The sequence below is a fragment of the Hyalella azteca genome, unplaced genomic scaffold, assembly GCF_000764305.2.
Source record: "Hyalella azteca isolate HAZT.00-mixed unplaced genomic scaffold, Hazt_2.0.2 contig12615, whole genome shotgun sequence".
In the NCBI taxonomy this organism is placed as follows: domain Eukaryota; kingdom Metazoa; phylum Arthropoda; class Malacostraca; order Amphipoda; family Hyalellidae; genus Hyalella; species Hyalella azteca.
The window spans coordinates 233,797-250,298 of NW_025942568.1; the positions used below are offsets into that span (position 1 = coordinate 233,797).

The following is a 16,502-nucleotide window of genomic DNA, read 5'->3' on the forward strand; positions in this document are numbered from 1 at the left end:
TTAGGTTATAGACACAAATTTTACTAAAAATATCAGTACAAGGATAAAATATAAATTAGCAGCAACAATAAAAATGTCACGTTTCATTGTTTATAGAAAAAATTACTATATCAAAATGTCAGACGTTTCCCTTATTTTGTCACCCCACTGTATGTATAATATTATTCCTTCATCTTTCAGAGCTCGGGCTGTCCGCCGACCGAAGTGCCGGACGAGTACTCCCTGATAGGCTTCGCACAGCTTACTATTACAGACTAATAAATTGATGTAAGGTTAATCATTAATGTATTTAGTTTTTATCGTTTAGATACAGAGCCGCCTGCGAGGGTTAGTTATTGTGATCAATAGAATGCAAGAATCTTCTTAAGTCCTAAAGAGCGAGTCTTAATCCCTTAGGATCCGAGGCCTGGTTACTAGAAACTATTAGCCGTTAATATGCACCGATTTCGATTGGTATTCCTTTTCAAAGACTGCTTAGCATTTTAACACTTGCATGTAAATTTCAGTAAAAGCCGTCCTATAGCGACTGGCGTGCATTGATGATGGCTTTACTGTTACGTTCTATGTATTTAACTGGAATTTCAACTCTGGACTTTGAAAGCGTGGGTTTTGTTCGTTAACTCTGTATCGACACGCAAGTATTCATATCATTAGGAGTTGCATGCACCGCGCCAAGAAAGCTTAGTATATAACCTGTTCACTGAACCTCGCTTTATCTGCCAAATACATTCTATAACGAGTTAGATTTTTGCGCCTTATATGAGAGGGATCTGGTCAGGCTTTGACGGTGAATGGCAAACTCGGATTGTTAAATTTTTTCTTATAGGGTTGGAAATAGTCGATTATTTCATCTGAAGTAGATATGAATCAGTAACCTATTCCAGTTTCCGAAATTTTCTGATATATATTCATTTAATTCGATATCTTGCAGATGTGTAGTTTGAGTACAACCGAACACGCATTACTACAATTAAATCCTCGTTTTTTCATGTAAAACTAAAAAATACGATTAAGACATGACGCATACAAATTTTCAAAATCATTAATCTGCACAGGAAGTGCATTCCTCTTCTAATTGTTTATTATTTAGCTCAGTTATCGTGCATGAAAGGCAAGTTTATTCGAAGAGTCTCTTCCTCTGTGCACACCTCTCGATGAGTTGGTAGAATTGATACCAGGTAGCCGCACGTTGATTTCTCCTGTGCTTAAAGCGATGAATATTTGTGATGCAGTCGTCATGGCTATGAATAATATTAATAAGGAATCCCGATATAATGCTGTGATTATCACGAATCATTACTTCTATTCCCTAGTGCACGAAAGGGACTCTGATGTCTCTATATTTGCCGTAGTGAAATGATTGCATCACTCGTCTTTGTGCCTCTATTGGATATGTAGTATAGGTGGTTGTAGGACGCATCTCTTAGTCAGCGGTAGAAGTAATATGAGCGTTCCGAATGATGGTTGGATTTGTAAATATTTCTTTTAGTTTTAGTGCCGTGCCTGTATATTTTAGCGTTATTCATTAAGTGTTCTATTTTAAATAGAATTAGTGCTCACTACCATACTTAATATCTATCTGATCGCTGTACTTCCGTGCCATGTTTTGTTTTCTTGCACAGCAACATCCCTCCGTAATTTCTTACACCAATGCATTAACGTTATAACTCTTCAGAGCTTTCCTATTTAAATGATCAGCTGATTCGCGCAGTAGGGTAACTATTATCGGAATTTCCTAAAAAACACCTGTGACTTTAACTTTTCGCTTTTTCCCCGTTCTCATATACTACGACGCTGGTATGGCACGCCTGCTGTTTCGATTTCAGAATCTTCCATTTGCTCGTGGAAATTCAACATTAAGGGTAGAATTTATCTCTCGAATAGACGAGTTGAGAGCTTTAAGTGAGTATTTTCTGTATTATAATTCGTAACGCTCTCTGTGAATGACTAGTACCTCAAAATTACTGCATTCGTGAAAGTCAAAAATTTCAATAGGCATGATAAATGGCCTCAGTTTGATGCTGTGCGCCTTTCCACTCGAATTTTAAGCAGCCATTTTTGGTGTCGATTTTTGTTTGTGGCGAGCCTATAAAAATTGAAGCACGTTTTGGGTGCAGTGTGTTCATTCGTGCACAGTCTTCTGCCTACATAACTGACAGGGAAATTGAACTAAAATTAAATCGATTTAAAAAATATTGTTTCGATATGTATGAACTGCATATCAGAGCCGCCTTTCTTCTTAAGCCTGTACTTTAATTTTCAGCTCTATGCCAAGAATATTTTCTGTTTCTTGCATTGTCATTTCAGTTATCACCGTAAAATTTAAGTCAATTTACATACGACTACAACTACAGGTTCTTCCTGATACGAGAGATTGGCACTTATTTTATTTTGTAATCGTACTTAGATACGTTTATTATTGTGTGCTGCAAGGCTTTAGCTTCCTCAGTCATGTTTGCTCATCCTTCATGGATATTAAGGTTTTTTAATGTCTAAATTATGAGGTATGTAAACATCATTAGATATCAAAAGAGGCAATGTAGTGTTTAGATCCGCAATGACGCTGGGCAGTAGGAACATGAATGAATTTGTTCCCAGCTAAATTTAATTAGTTCAGAAGAACGTAAATGAAAACTTCTTTTTAGCACACTTGGTTAAATGGTAACTGCGTGAAGACGTGTTTAAGGTTCAAACGGACGAGAATTTTCCATGTCCTAAGTGCTATGTTAACTCTATTATAAATGTATTGTCTTCCTTCAGCAGTAACTTAATCTTATGTCGTGTTAAAACGTTTAAAATATTTAATAAACAGACTAATTCGAAAGTCATTTTTCGAAATGGTAAGCAGGTTTTAAGACCATTTTCACCATCTGAATGCTTCTTGTTGATTCTGGCCCGGTAACGTCCCTGAATCCTGGATTGAATGTTTACTATTTAATTATTAGAAGGCGTCTTGTGAAAGTTTGAGATTGATTCGGGATGAGATGAAGCGGTAAATGTATAGACTCTTAAATTATTACAAATTCATAACAAAATTTAATTGGTAAAGTATCTAACGTCAACTTTTTTCGATGTGCAACTCAAACTAAGAAAACTTGTCGTTTCTTGCAATCTGAGCCGACGCATATTTCATACTGCGAAGACAAAAGTAAATGAATTACTGTGTCTGTGGCATCCATCTCTAAATTTATTTACTGTGTGCTCTGTGGCGTAGTCAGTATATGAATACATAGATCCGAAACAGTGTATGATTTTATGCAACTCAGTTTCATGCTGTCAAAAGGCAGTGAGACAATCTGTACACGAATATGGACTACATTAGTTTGATGTTTGTTACGTCTATTTCCATCTTCTCGTTACTCTGTAATCGTCGCCTTATCTCCAGTTAATGACGTCGTCAATTCCTGGTCACGCTCATGCGTCGACACCGTCCTCAGGCCGTCGATAGGCAGCTCGCCTGGCCACCGGTGTCTAGGAGATAACGTTGAACGAGACCACCGTGCATCTACCTTCATTTGAGCCAACTGATGCACATTATTGTAGTTTGTTTGATCTAGTCAGCTCTTGAAGGTCTTAAAGGTGAACTCCCCCTCCTCTTAGCTCCTTCGGCGAGGTGTTGAACATCCTGGGCCCTGCCACGAAATGAGATCACTCCCGAAGAGTTTGTACCCAGGTTGCAGCTCGGTTGTTCCATGGGAGTATCTGAAAAAGTCTCCCCTCTTACTGAGATGTCACTATCGTTAAGATCTCACTTTCAAAGTTTCAGTCCGGTTACCATCTTCGATGTAAACAGTATGATAAAACTCTTCTCCAGTGACTACATTCCCAGGTGCTCTAGCAGTAGAAGTAGTAGTGAACCCTGCTCTTCAATCCCAGTAGTGCAGGTCCCTCACCCCGCTGATCCTGGACGCGAAAGTCCATCCGTTAGACTGCCTCCAATTGAGTAACCGCGCATGCCATAAGCTCAGAGTTGGCAGCAGTACTCCTGAATGGGGAGCACGAGGGAACTGAAGAGTGTAAGCACTGGCGCCGTTTTTTTTGTTCCGAATGTCGACTAGATCCACCCCAGCTGTCGTCGCCTACCGCAACTATTGTCGCGATGTGGTCATCAAACGTGGCGTTAGTACTCATCAACATACGGTGATTAGGAACAAGTGTCAATTTTTGTTACGTCGGATTACAAGGAGTGGTCTTGCGTTCTGGGAATTGACAAACGCTCAAATTTTCGAGGAACGAATCTGCAAAAATATTGCGCTGGAGATTTAATCAGGAAGTGAAGAATACAATGCAGGGGAGAAGTCTGAATATATTAAAAATCGACAACCGAATAAAGCTAAATCTTGGATCATTCCAGAAATTTTAATGTAGACTAAATCGTGTTCCTCGCAAGTTAGGATAAACGTTCAAACATTTTCAATGAAAATCAACCTATACAAACGTTCAAACATTGCCAATGAAAATCAACCTATATAGAAATACTTTGAATAGAAACCAATAAATTGACTATTGATTTTGAAAGGTACCTGAAATAAGATCAATCAGGGTTGAAAATTTACTCACCCCAACTTAACTTACAAAACACAAGTGTTACAAAGATGTTCATAATAATGCCGTTATTTCCACACGTGTTAAGAAAGATCTCCTAATCAAACCACATGTTTATTTGCAAGTGAAATGGCCTGCGTTGAATATCGTAGATCATGGAAACATGTACAGCTCGTCCTCAAGTCAACTTGCATCATGAACATGTCACCGCATCAGATAACTCTCAAAAGGTATATTATTTAAACAACGATGCAATGTTATCTGTTCGTGAAATTTTAATAAACACGCCGTGGTTCACACAAAATGCCTAAAAACAGTAGTTATAGCTACGTAAGGAATGATATTTGTGCAGCTTTCAAAATGCCTTCAGCTGGGCCGTTGCATAATGAGGGAGTGAATTTCGCTCATTGATAGGTTAAGAGCAATGGGTGAAAAACAAACAAAACAAAAACTTAGCTCAATAGGTCGGTTCTAAATTAACGGAGAATACCGACGATCATAAAATTTTTTCCTTCCGTTTTCATATAAAATTTTCTCTAGCTCAAAAACTAATTAATGTACCAAATAGATGTTAGAAGATAAATTAGCAAGTCGCGTGAACTGGACAGGTAATTAAATCAGGAACGCTCAAACGCCTTAGCATGGCAAACCCCCCACTCGTGCAGAGAAGATAGACGCTCATTTCACTTGCTGCTTCTGCAGGAGAGGAAGTTTTATTAGGACATTGACCTGAGGGGAGTGCATCATATGATTGATTCTGGTAATCATAATTATTTCTAGATCATCACTGGTTCAAAATTGTAGTGCCACGAAAAACATTCTCGCCAAATTTTTCACATCACGAATCCCATTAAAGAAACATGTTGATCAGCATGCGAAAGCAATCAAAATCAATTGATATTCTTCATCATTTGCCTGGAAAATGAAGCCTACAATCAACGGGAAATAATTTAATGGAACACGAGAGAGAAAAGCACTCAAGGTAGTCAAAGTCACAAAGGCGACTGTGAGGCGATAGTGACAAAAAAGCGGACAGGCGATGTGAGGGTAGTCAAGGCGATGATCACAAAAAAAGCGGATACGCTGAGGAAGTAGCTAAATTATAATGCAGTAATTTTCAAATTAGATTAATTATGAAGCTTTACGACAGCAAGAAATAGGTAATAACAATGAGGGAACTAATCAGAAATAAATCGATGAGTGAAACTCGGGTCGAGCAACATGATGCCTGCTCCTGACCTACAGTAGTGCGACCACTAGCGGTACAGCAGACAGGTGGTATGTAGACAGCTAATTATTGTGGAACTTGTACTGCTTTTGGTAGTACGGACCATAGACGAGCTTCGTCTCGTGCCTGCAATATCACAAAGTCGCAACAATTCAAGAAATCAAAACCACGAGCGATCACCCCAGCAGAAGAGAAACAGTAAAATAGCTGACGGCAATAGGTAGTGCATGTAAAATAGACATTGTATGTGGGTGATTTCAAGGAAAAAATGCCCAACGCGAAATCCCAAGAAGGAATTCCATAACAGCTTGGACTGATTAAAGCCAATTAACAACAGTTACGTCAGACTATATATTTAACGACCTTGTCTTATTCCGTACCTGTTTGGATAACATTCATGTCATTGTCTTAAATAAACAGTTTTCTGCCAATGCGATACAAATTGATGAAGCGTTGCGATTACGAAATAATTTTCAAATCAGCGGTATACATTTTGGGCGTGAGTACAGAGGAGAAAAATGATTAGCGTGTCATCTGAGGCGAGCTACCATGAAGTGCTTGTACGTTGAGTTAATGAGTGACATCTATTTGGCGTGGAAGAAAGAACACTGCAGAGATTGGGCACATCGCCAAGTCCAACAATAAAGCACAAGTATAATTCCGCTAAAAAAAAATAGCATCACCATACGGCATACTAGAAGCATTGAAAAACCAATGTGTTCCCTAAATGAATATCTTTAGCTGGCCAAAAAACGTGTCAGTTGATGATTAAATTGAGAGGGCATCATAAGCATCTATCAGTTTTAGCCAAGTATGTTCTAGCAATCTAAACTGAGTACTCACTCTTTTCGAGCTGCAGCAATTTTCGAGAGCATACTATTGCCGCAGTAGAAAGTGAACACGCCCACCATGAACAGATAGCGTAAGGTAGTGAACATGTTCAGCTGTAGCCAGAAGAAGCAGAAAAGTCCGAAGATCGCTGTGGCATGAGAGTATGGTTAACAGGTTGTAAAATAAACTCGGGATGGTCGTAAAATGAGTGAAGATGAAATCAGAAAACGTAATTGTTTCTCACAATTGAGCATCGTAGGAATGGATTAAGTAAAATTATACATAATTATAACACATTAAGGATCTCAAGTTTTAGGGAAAAGTGCAAGAAATAACCTCCCAGTAATTATCACTAATATTAGAAAGGCTGTCTTTTTCATGTAAGCACAATAAGTTTTATTTTGAAGCTAGTGGAAGACAAAGCCATAAAAGCTGACAGACCTCCTTTGAAAGCCTTATAAAATGACCAGAAACTCACCTCCGATCCCCAAATGGAAACCCAGGGCGCTCAGTGAGAAGGGGAAGTTGGAAACGTTGATGCCCAGCTTGCCCCACTGCAAAGCATTGCAAGTTCAGGACGAATATAATTTTATTGAGGCCCATATATTTTCTTACTTGTAAGGCATTAGGTTTTGTAACGTTTATATTCCTGACGCGGCAATTGTTGTAACATTACAAGATTTTAACGTGGACTATGATCATTTTCAGTCAACCACTCACTGTTAAACAAACTACCATATCAAAAATTTTTTACAATTCAAGCTTTAACTAGACTAGAAAATTTTATAACCCTGAAGGCAATTAGTAACAAACGGAACCATACTGTAATTAATGACAAGAACAAACCAAGACGAGGAGCAGGACGAGTGGCAGGAGGCAGAGAACAGTGAAGGTAGTGGACACAAAGGCAGAAGGTCTCTGTGTCGGTTCTTGGAACTTGTGCGTGATCTCTGGCTTGGGCTGAAAAAAAGTAACAGATTAACAAAAGGCCTTCAAACCTACTAACTCCATATGATAAAATACAGAATTGTTGTTATTTAAGTTGCATATAATAAAATACACTTCTTCAAACCACGTTTTTCTATAGTATGCACTAACTAAAAATTGAACCTTGTTATTCTACATTCTAAAAGATGTATACAAGTATAAAATTCTCCGTATCTCGTCAGTCTATAAGATGCGCCTAATAAAACCAAATCTTTCTCCAACCTTGTAGGTGTAGTCAACGGCAGCTTCAGCAGAATCAGTGGGTTTTGTTGCAGGGAAGTTGAGGTTGAGGTCAGCCAGGTTCCAACGCAAAGGGTTGCTTATGCACGCGTCCCCAATGATCAGTTCCATGGAGTAGAGGCCGCTGACTCCCTTGAACTGAGGCTGGCTGGCAGACACGACCTGCAGTTCAGAAAAATTGGATGGTCATATTGTTCAATTAGTGACAGTTTCTTTGCCGAGAATTTGTACCGTACGCTTACCGTATTTGCAGATTTAAACTGATTCAGGAGGACCCAACAAATGCTTAGCTATTTGTTCAAAGTCGCATTGTTTTCTAGGAGTGTGTGGCACAAGAGGTAACTCGCTAATTGTTGCCATCACATAATATCGCAGGGCCAACCTAGACTAATCATCCCATTTAAAACATTCTTGTTCTTTAAGAAATGAGCAACACAGATTCAGTTCATTAATCAAGGAATAAGGTGGCTGCATACTCGCTCCCAATCTCACATTCAATGAAATACTGACAATCGGTGTCAAAGTTTCAAATCATCTTGAAATGAAAAAAAGCCCAAATTCAAATCATTAATTCGTTGCTATATACACAAACCATTCTGTAAAAAGTACATCTACCATTACTTAGGGAAACAAGAATTTTATGGTCGTAGGGTGCAGTTCTCTTTATACACTTTACGACATGATTATTTGTGGAATAAATCCCTCGAAGTAAAAAGTTGAAGAAATACCACATACCATCTCAAACTTGTAGAGAACACTTGAAGGTTCAGGATCTGCCTTGAAGATGATCTCGCGCTTGCTGCTCGAGTGCGTGATCCTGACGAAGGCCTGATGGACGCGTGTGGGCTTGCCGCTCGTAGTGTCCTTCACTTGGAAGCGCACCAGGACCTTCTGGTGACGGTCAGCTTCCAGTGGACCACCTGCGAGTTTGCTGCCGTACACTACTCTGCAAGTGTGTAAATAATAATATTATTACCAATAAAAATATGATCAATAGCACAATAACAACTGCTGTTTGATGCTGTCTTGGACCCGAACAATTACTCTTTCTGATGGTTCAATCATTTATAATTAAAAATTTTTCTAACAATCAATTATAACTTTAGTCGAGAATCAGTTAATGAGGATTGTGATGCACATGTGTAACGGGAATAGATAAAAAAAAAATACAACTCAGTACTCACTGCAGTGAGTGACAGAGCGCGCATTTTATCGTCGACGAAAACGTGAAGTCACGGACAGACGGACAGACAGACGAACGGACGGACATGGCGAGCACAATAGTGCATTTTTTCCATAAATGAGAAAATGCGTTAAAAAGAGAACTCACTCTTTGAGAGTCGGAGCAGAGCTTTGGTCAGCGTCAGCAGTGCCAACCTCAACACGCTCTAAGCTTATTGAAGTCAAAACCTGGAAAGCAGAGATATTCCTTTAATTTGTATTTTATGATTATGATATATATTTATAATACATATTTACTTACTTTTTAGTTTTCGTTAATAGCAAATGAAATGCCAGAAGTATTAATTTAGAATGAGAATATTCATAATAGTAACAGACAAAATGAAAGTATAAACAAGAAAATTCTAGAATGCAATCATTTGAATTCATATTCATACCCAAGCAAATGTATACATAAAAAATAAATAAAACTCTAAATAATAATGCCTGAAGAGACACTAAATTGAACTATGAAAATGTATACGCTTAATGAATTGAGAACCTTCAATTCAGAAAGCTGGAAAAAATCCTGACAAAAGAATTCTCAGGGACATCCACATAGATATTAAAATTAAATTGATAGAATTTTCGTGAACAAATGGTAAACAATCAAAAACCTTGAACTTGAGGAGCGCCTTCGTGTTGCCGACGAGTCTCTTGTCACTGGCGGCGGCCGTGACGCTCAGTTGATGGAAGCCACGCTTGGGCTGCAGCGCCATAGCGTCGAGCTCGTACAGAGTTCTGAGATTATCAGCGATTAAATATTAATTAGTCCTCTTAACAGGTACTCATACCAAGTCTAATATGACTGGAGCTCATACCAAGTCCAGTCATTCAAGTTTTAACTGGACTGATAAACTGGTATGAAGCTCATACTAAGTCCAGTCCACTAAGTATTAATCAGTCTTCTTTAGCGGTAGCAAGACTTTTGACAGCAAGATAGAGGTGATGGGATCAAATGCATGGATTAAAGGGTCCCGAAAATTTTAGTCTGTAATAAGCTCCAGTGAGAAACCAAAGAATAAATCCTCATCATTTATAAAGATTAATTTTACACAAATCGGTTCAATGATTAGAAAAAAAGAGTAAAGAAGCAGATAACCATCGACTTCACAAGCATATCTTAGGATCATGGCCAAAAATGACCAAGTATTGATCAAGAAATAAAACTTGTCCCTAGCTTATTTATTATTGCACTCTATCCCTCTAAATTATATAAAATAAAAGACACGAAACGGGAAAAGAATATCATTATCAGTATCAAAAAGATCAATATGAATAAGGCCTAGGGACATGAAAAATAAATGACCAACCATAAATGTAATCATAATTGGAATGAATGCTATGAATGCTGCCATAGGCTAAACTAAAAATACCTAAATGAGGTTACTAAACAGGTCAAGATGTTAGGTAACGTAATGGAGGAGATTCATTAACCAACCTAAATCACATCTAACTCGTAATCTATACAAAAATATAACAATCAAGACCATCTACAAGTTAGATGACAGTCGTACTTAGAGTCTTTGACAGCGGTGAGCTGGAGGCTGGAGGCGAGAACCTGACCGTCGTCATCTCGGGTCACCTGCTCTGCCGTGACTCTGACGTCGGCGCCTGGGATGTTGTTGCCCATCAGGTCCGAGATGGACACCTGCAGTCAAGATCATTGATGTTATTATCTGTAGCCAGCATCGTTAAGTTAAGAAGCTACCTGGATCGTCGAATTAAGCTGCAACCTGTATCGTTATCATTGTTAGCTAAAGTCTAGATCGGTGCTGTAAGAATCTGTGGTCTACAGGCTGGAAACGGTGACATAATTACTCCCCTCATTACCGTAGATCACAAATATGTTTGTGATCATTTTTTCAAAACCAGATGTCTAGTGATAAGATCCACAAATTTCTTGGCTTATTCAAACTTTAATAGAAGGATCTATGTGCAACTTTTCGCGTAGTAAGATATTGCAAACATACAGAAAAGAAGATATTTCATCTAAATACGTAATAACTAATGCGTCAAACTTTTTTATGTTCAGCTCACTGCCATTGCAACCAGAAATTTATTCATTCATCTCCGTTTCGACGCTCTAAGAAGAGCATGCAAAATTAAATTCTGAAATTCAATATTATATCTATCATTCAGAAACCAATCATAGCTGCGATGAAACAAATTGATAAAATCTCTGTCTTTCCCAGTTTATTGTAGCTATAAATTCGCAACACTAGTTTATAATAAAATTAAGTCAGTTAGAACAATCATACATATGTAATAGGTAAGGAACGCACCTGAACAGATGGTTGAGCGGCGCTGACGGCAACGCTGCTCGCAAGGCTTATGGCGACGGGAACGTGGTACCTGCAAATCAATAAATCAACAGTAATATATACATTTATAGAATTCACAAGAGGAATAATAATCATATTTAACACTTTGTATAGGAATAAAACCACATGAAAATAGGAATTTTTTCCACGATCAATTGTGATACTCAAAACAACTTTAGTAAAATAAGATCTACTGTTAAATTTCACTGCTTCTGTTAATAATTCAAGCCTCTTGTAAGACATTCAACCTCAAAACCACACTGAATTTATGACAAACCGGTTCTGCTTGGACATTCTAACAAACAAGTTATACGCAAATGGTATAATCCAGGGAACTGTGTTTAATTTAATGTGTATTATGAGTAAGGCCAAGGTTCTTAGAGCTTCCTTTCCTTACCTACACTCGACACTAGGTTGCCTAGTTTTTTTCAGTTAAGTCATCATGCTGACTTGTTAACCTATTTAAAATGTTTCAAAATGTAACATCACATACTTGTTATTAGTGAACATAGTGAGAGCGTGCAGGAGGTAATGCACGCCTTTGGGCAGCTGGACACTCTTGCGACTCAGCAGGTAATTAGCAAACTTGACAGCCTGCTCAGGCCTCAGCGGCACAGGTCGCTTGGCAGCCTCACTCAGCTTGTATGCCCCATCCACAACGAGAGCTGCAAGAAGAACCAAAGATTTATTTTTCATCACTGATATCAAGATGAGTATTATAACAGAGGAATGGAGGGCTCAACATTTCAATGTATATGTAATAAAAGTGCTAACGCTTGTGAAAATATAGGAGCCAATGTGGCTAATGATCAAATTAGTTGCAGTTTGAATTTAATTCAATACTCCAGATAAGGATGAAAATGAGTTAGGCCATGCAAATAGTTATGTTCAAATTATTGCATTTGCTGCACTCACGGACAAAATATTAAAAGCCTGCTAAGGAGACATGTCACTAAGGCACAGGTGATAAAACAATGAATTCCCTTCTTAATTAACCTGCCCAGAGTTAGTTCATAATATGTTAATATTAATTCAGTTAATTCCGGTTCTCCACATGTACAGAGGATTATTGAGCATCAATAACTGAATAAGTATTCTGAAGATTTAGAAATAAAAAACATATGACACAGAGACTTCTAAAACATCATGATTATCAACAGTAACCAGAGTAATAACAGAGCTGACCAGTGATGGAAAGTCCTCCTTCAAACTGGAGCATTCGTCCATCGACCTCATCTGCCTGCACCACAGCGTCCTCAATCCGAGAGTGGAGGCTTGACACATCTCCTGACAGAACTGAGCCAATGTGGAATGCATATCCCAAGCTGCAATAAATAATATTTAATTGATAATTATGCATTAACCCTTTACCGCCTGATTTTCTGTCAAAAATCGCAAGTTTCACTTTTCAGGTTGTTAGTCTCACCATAAAGCTGACATTCTGACCTATCCAACGATACCAAAATCATCTCTGTACGTTGATTTATGCCTTGACGACAGATCGCGAAAGGGTTAGGGGTGGGGGAGTTCTTTCACATTTAAGATAGGCGAAAATTACCGGCCGGGCACATATATAGACGGTCTGAAGACGCTGATCTTTAGTTACCCGGCTGCTGTCATGTGGGATGGTGCTCATGCAGTCGATCCCACCATCCTCGACTGAATTTTAGCTCCAGTAACGTCTAGTCTTGTATCCATGCCACCTTGAATGCCTATTTCGAGGCGCTCGGGACTTTGTCGCGCTCTACTGAACATTCACACTTATTGTCACAGCAAACCTATCTCCTAGAGTTTTTAAGCTACAGCAATGAGAGATATTCCGTTCAATTCGCAAATAAAAGATCTAGAGATTGGTCATAGTTTTTTTAATTTCGTTATAGTTTTGAAACTATTTTGAAAAAAGGGGGGGGGGTAAATTTAAAAAATTTAAAAGGGAATCAAATTTTGTTCAAAAAATGCCCACCCTACCCACAGATAATTAGAATTTTGAAAAATATTGATAACTAATCGATAGATATGGTCCTTATGCATCGAATGATATGTGTCTCAATGTTGTAGCTTGAAAATCCTAGGAGGAGATAGATTTCTACAGTACCCCCTTTTCGGCTGTTTTCTAAGAATTTCAAGTTTTCATTCATTTTTTACGAAAAATTCACACAAACAAAAAAGTCTTAGACTTATTTTTTACATAGGTATGTGATAGTGTACCAAGTTTCAAAGTGATCCGTCTGTAAATAACCGAATTAACATTTCCACAAGAAATTAGAAATTTTATTTCGGTCATTTACAGACAGATAAATTTGAAACTTAGTAGGTACACATATGTAAAAAATAAATTCAAGACTCTTTTTGTTCGTGTGAATTTTTCGAAAAAATTAAAGAAAACGTGAAATTTTCAGAAAACTGGCATTTTTTTAAAGGTGACTTGATTGTCCGATTTGGCGGTAAAGGGTTAATGTCTGTATACATGTAATTGAATTTGCATCAATTTACATGGACAATCTATCTTCATGGAGAAATTAATCAGAAAAAACATTATACATGCATAGATAAAATTAAAGAATATTCTTCAAGCATCATTCACTCAAAAATTCTTGAAGCCATTATTCTTATGAATTGAATTGAAGAAAGAATAAATAATATGCGTTTAAAAATTACTCTTTTGAAAGACAACACTTCTAGAGAATCCAGTGTCTCTGATGTTACACATGTAAAATGAATTTCTAATTTTATTATCAAATATTAAAAAAATTAATTTCAAATTTCATTTTTACAATTCTTCAACCCTTTTCTATAATATTGATTAAAAAGATTTTCACTTACTTGAGTACTCCATCATCCTTCTTGAGAATGGCTTGTGTTACAGCAAGGACCTTAGCTGTGTCAATGTTCTCTTTGAGACGATGAAGACCAAGCACAGCGTGGTACACTTCCACTAAGCTGCTGCTTTCTGAGATGCTCTCAGTCAATGTCTGAAAAGAAATGTGAATTAGAAACATCTTATCATTCTTTGCTTTAAATTGAAACATGAATAAATATCAATACGGAGAATTTAATAAATAAGAGAATTGTAGAAAAATTATTTAACTCAAAAGGTCTTTGTCCCAATATAAGCAACTTATACTTCAAGATCTTTCAGCATTTATTTCACATAAGCAAAAAATGTAATAAGACAACTTAGACAAGTGTATTAATAAAACATCACTAAGAATAACTTGAGTGGTCTTTAAATTCCAAAATGGCTTCAAAATTGAAGAGCAAACAGGAAATTATCAAAGATAATGGCTTGATTTATATCCACATGAGTGTGATAGAGTGAGAGGAAAAGGTCTAAATATTATTTTATACTTTTGTCCATATTATCCATGACTGCCAAGCAACTTCATTTTTTTAAACAATTAGAAAATTATGAGATTAGTTTAAATATCAGTGAAATGCAAGATCTTAGTTGGAAATGTATACAGTCATTACTTTTCTTCTAGTTCAAATTAATGCCACCAAGTGAGAAGCTTACCTTACCAGAAAAGCTGCTTTTAACACTTGGAAAGAGACAGCATGCACAAATTTTTCAAGTAGGTATCTCAAAATATTTCTCAGAACTGGTATTTACTAAATAATCAAAAGGATTAATGACTTGATAAATATCAAACGAACCTGCTTCATATGAGGACTTGCAGTGATGGGGCAACCCAGATACACGGCAGCTGACGCAGCCAGAAACAGCATTTCAGTGTTAGCATTTGTGTCTGCAGCCTGTCCACTCACATATGAGCATGCAGCCTGTAACAATTTTATAAAATTCAAATGTTAACGATAGCATGGATACCGCTTGTTATTTTTTAAGCTAATTAAAATCACATATAAGAACAAAATTATTAGTCACTGTTATCCTATCTGTCATGTTAGAATATAAAATTCATCACATATGATTTAAAAATTCATACCAAAATAAAATTATACAAGATTAATAATTTATATGAAATCTAACTATGCCTGAAAACTAAAATTACCTCAGAATTTGGCACTTTGAGGCCCAAATGCTTGTAGCCAGAAGCTGCATATGTAACAAGATTTAGGTCAGTTAGTTGCCATCCTGGTTCAAGTACAGCTTCCAGCCGCTTCCTATCACTGGCAGTGAGTGTTGTTGAGGAACTCAGAGACTGAGAAGGACTAGACAAGACTACACAAGCTAAGGTTGTAAAGAATAAAATGGATTTGTGATTTGACTTCATTTTGAGTCAAATTAATGTGATTGAAATCTGGAAATGAAAGTTATTACCAAATACCAATTATAGATTATATGCAAGGTGCAATTATTGAAGGAATAATTAAATCTCTTTAGTTTACTGTTTAGTGACAGTTTTGCACATTCAAAATTCAAAATTTTTGAAAGTTTGTCATCCAGTTTTTGGAATAATTCCAATACTACAGGCTACAGCATAGACTAGTACTTTAAAAATTAATACAAATCATTCAATAACATCATGTCAATTGAAGTTTATAATAAAATTCAAATAGGTTAACAGGTTAGCTCAGTCAGCCTTAGTGGCTCACCACTATAGTACAGGCATGGAATATAGGACCTATCTACTTGGCATCAGGCATGGAATATATCTACTTGGCGAGCCGCAACTGAATTTTTTGAGCCATGGTTTTATGGATTTGCCAGCCGTGATTCCATTTCTTTGAGCCGTGATCCATTTCACCAAGCCGTGAATTCCATATCTCAGCCATGAAAAGCCATTTACGAGGCGCAAATTCTCCATGCACGTGTTACCCCAAATCTCTAATTATACCCTAAAACAGTCAAACGGCAACAATAAAAATTGTCTTTACTGTAAGTTGAGCACGTTTTAATAGCAGTCTGCAGTCTGACTGCTTTGACATGACCGCAACTATGCGCAATCTTCAACAAAACGTTTAGTTGATTTGTTTACATTACGATGTTTATGTTTTTTTCTGCAGGATATTTTGGCTGGAACGGTAAAAGCAATGCGGATTGCGGAAGTTGAAAATTTTATGAAATGACATGTTTCTGAAGTGCAAACCACAATTTTTCAATTTTTCAATCAAACAAAAATTTGTGATATTCAAGCCGCGAGATTTCATACCTACTGATATTAGAC

At 37.2% G+C, this 16,502-nt stretch overlaps 2 protein-coding genes across 7 annotated transcripts in view; one reads left to right on the plus strand and one right to left on the minus strand.

Moving 5' to 3' along the window:
• Positions 1–3,244, plus strand: part of LOC108679061 (serine/threonine-protein kinase OSR1) — a 44,043-nt gene extending 40,799 nt beyond the window's left edge. For all 5 annotated transcript variants that reach the window (XM_047883326.1, XM_047883328.1, XM_018167575.2 and 2 more), the window contains exon 14: positions 181–3,244. In XM_047883326.1, the coding sequence (XP_047739282.1) occupies positions 181–258 (78 nt within the window). In that variant the 3' untranslated portion in view covers positions 259–3,244. The remainder of the gene's footprint in view (positions 1–180) is intronic.
• Positions 3,245–4,538: 1,294 nt separating this feature from the next.
• LOC108679064 (dolichyl-diphosphooligosaccharide--protein glycosyltransferase subunit 2) lies at positions 4,539–15,651 on the minus strand. 2 transcript variants are annotated; one of them, XM_018167584.2, is made up of 16 exons: positions 15,387–15,651; positions 15,031–15,156; positions 14,200–14,348; positions 12,562–12,701; positions 11,870–12,041; positions 11,338–11,407; positions 10,570–10,703; positions 9,670–9,793; positions 9,162–9,241; positions 8,567–8,777; positions 7,814–7,993; positions 7,451–7,564; positions 7,083–7,158; positions 6,617–6,752; positions 5,785–5,899; positions 4,539–5,241 (listed from the first exon to the last, which is right to left on the minus strand). In XM_018167584.2, the coding sequence occupies exons 1-15, from the start codon at positions 15,606–15,608 to the stop codon at positions 5,836–5,838; spliced, it is 1,998 nt and encodes a 665-aa protein (XP_018023073.1). In that variant the 5' UTR covers positions 15,609–15,651; the 3' UTR covers positions 4,539–5,241; positions 5,785–5,835. The 2 variants fall into 2 exon arrangements, with proteins under 2 accessions (XP_018023073.1, XP_018023075.1); XM_018167586.2 differs by lacking the exon at positions 5,785–5,899.
• Between the last annotated feature and the right edge of the window lie 851 nt (positions 15,652–16,502).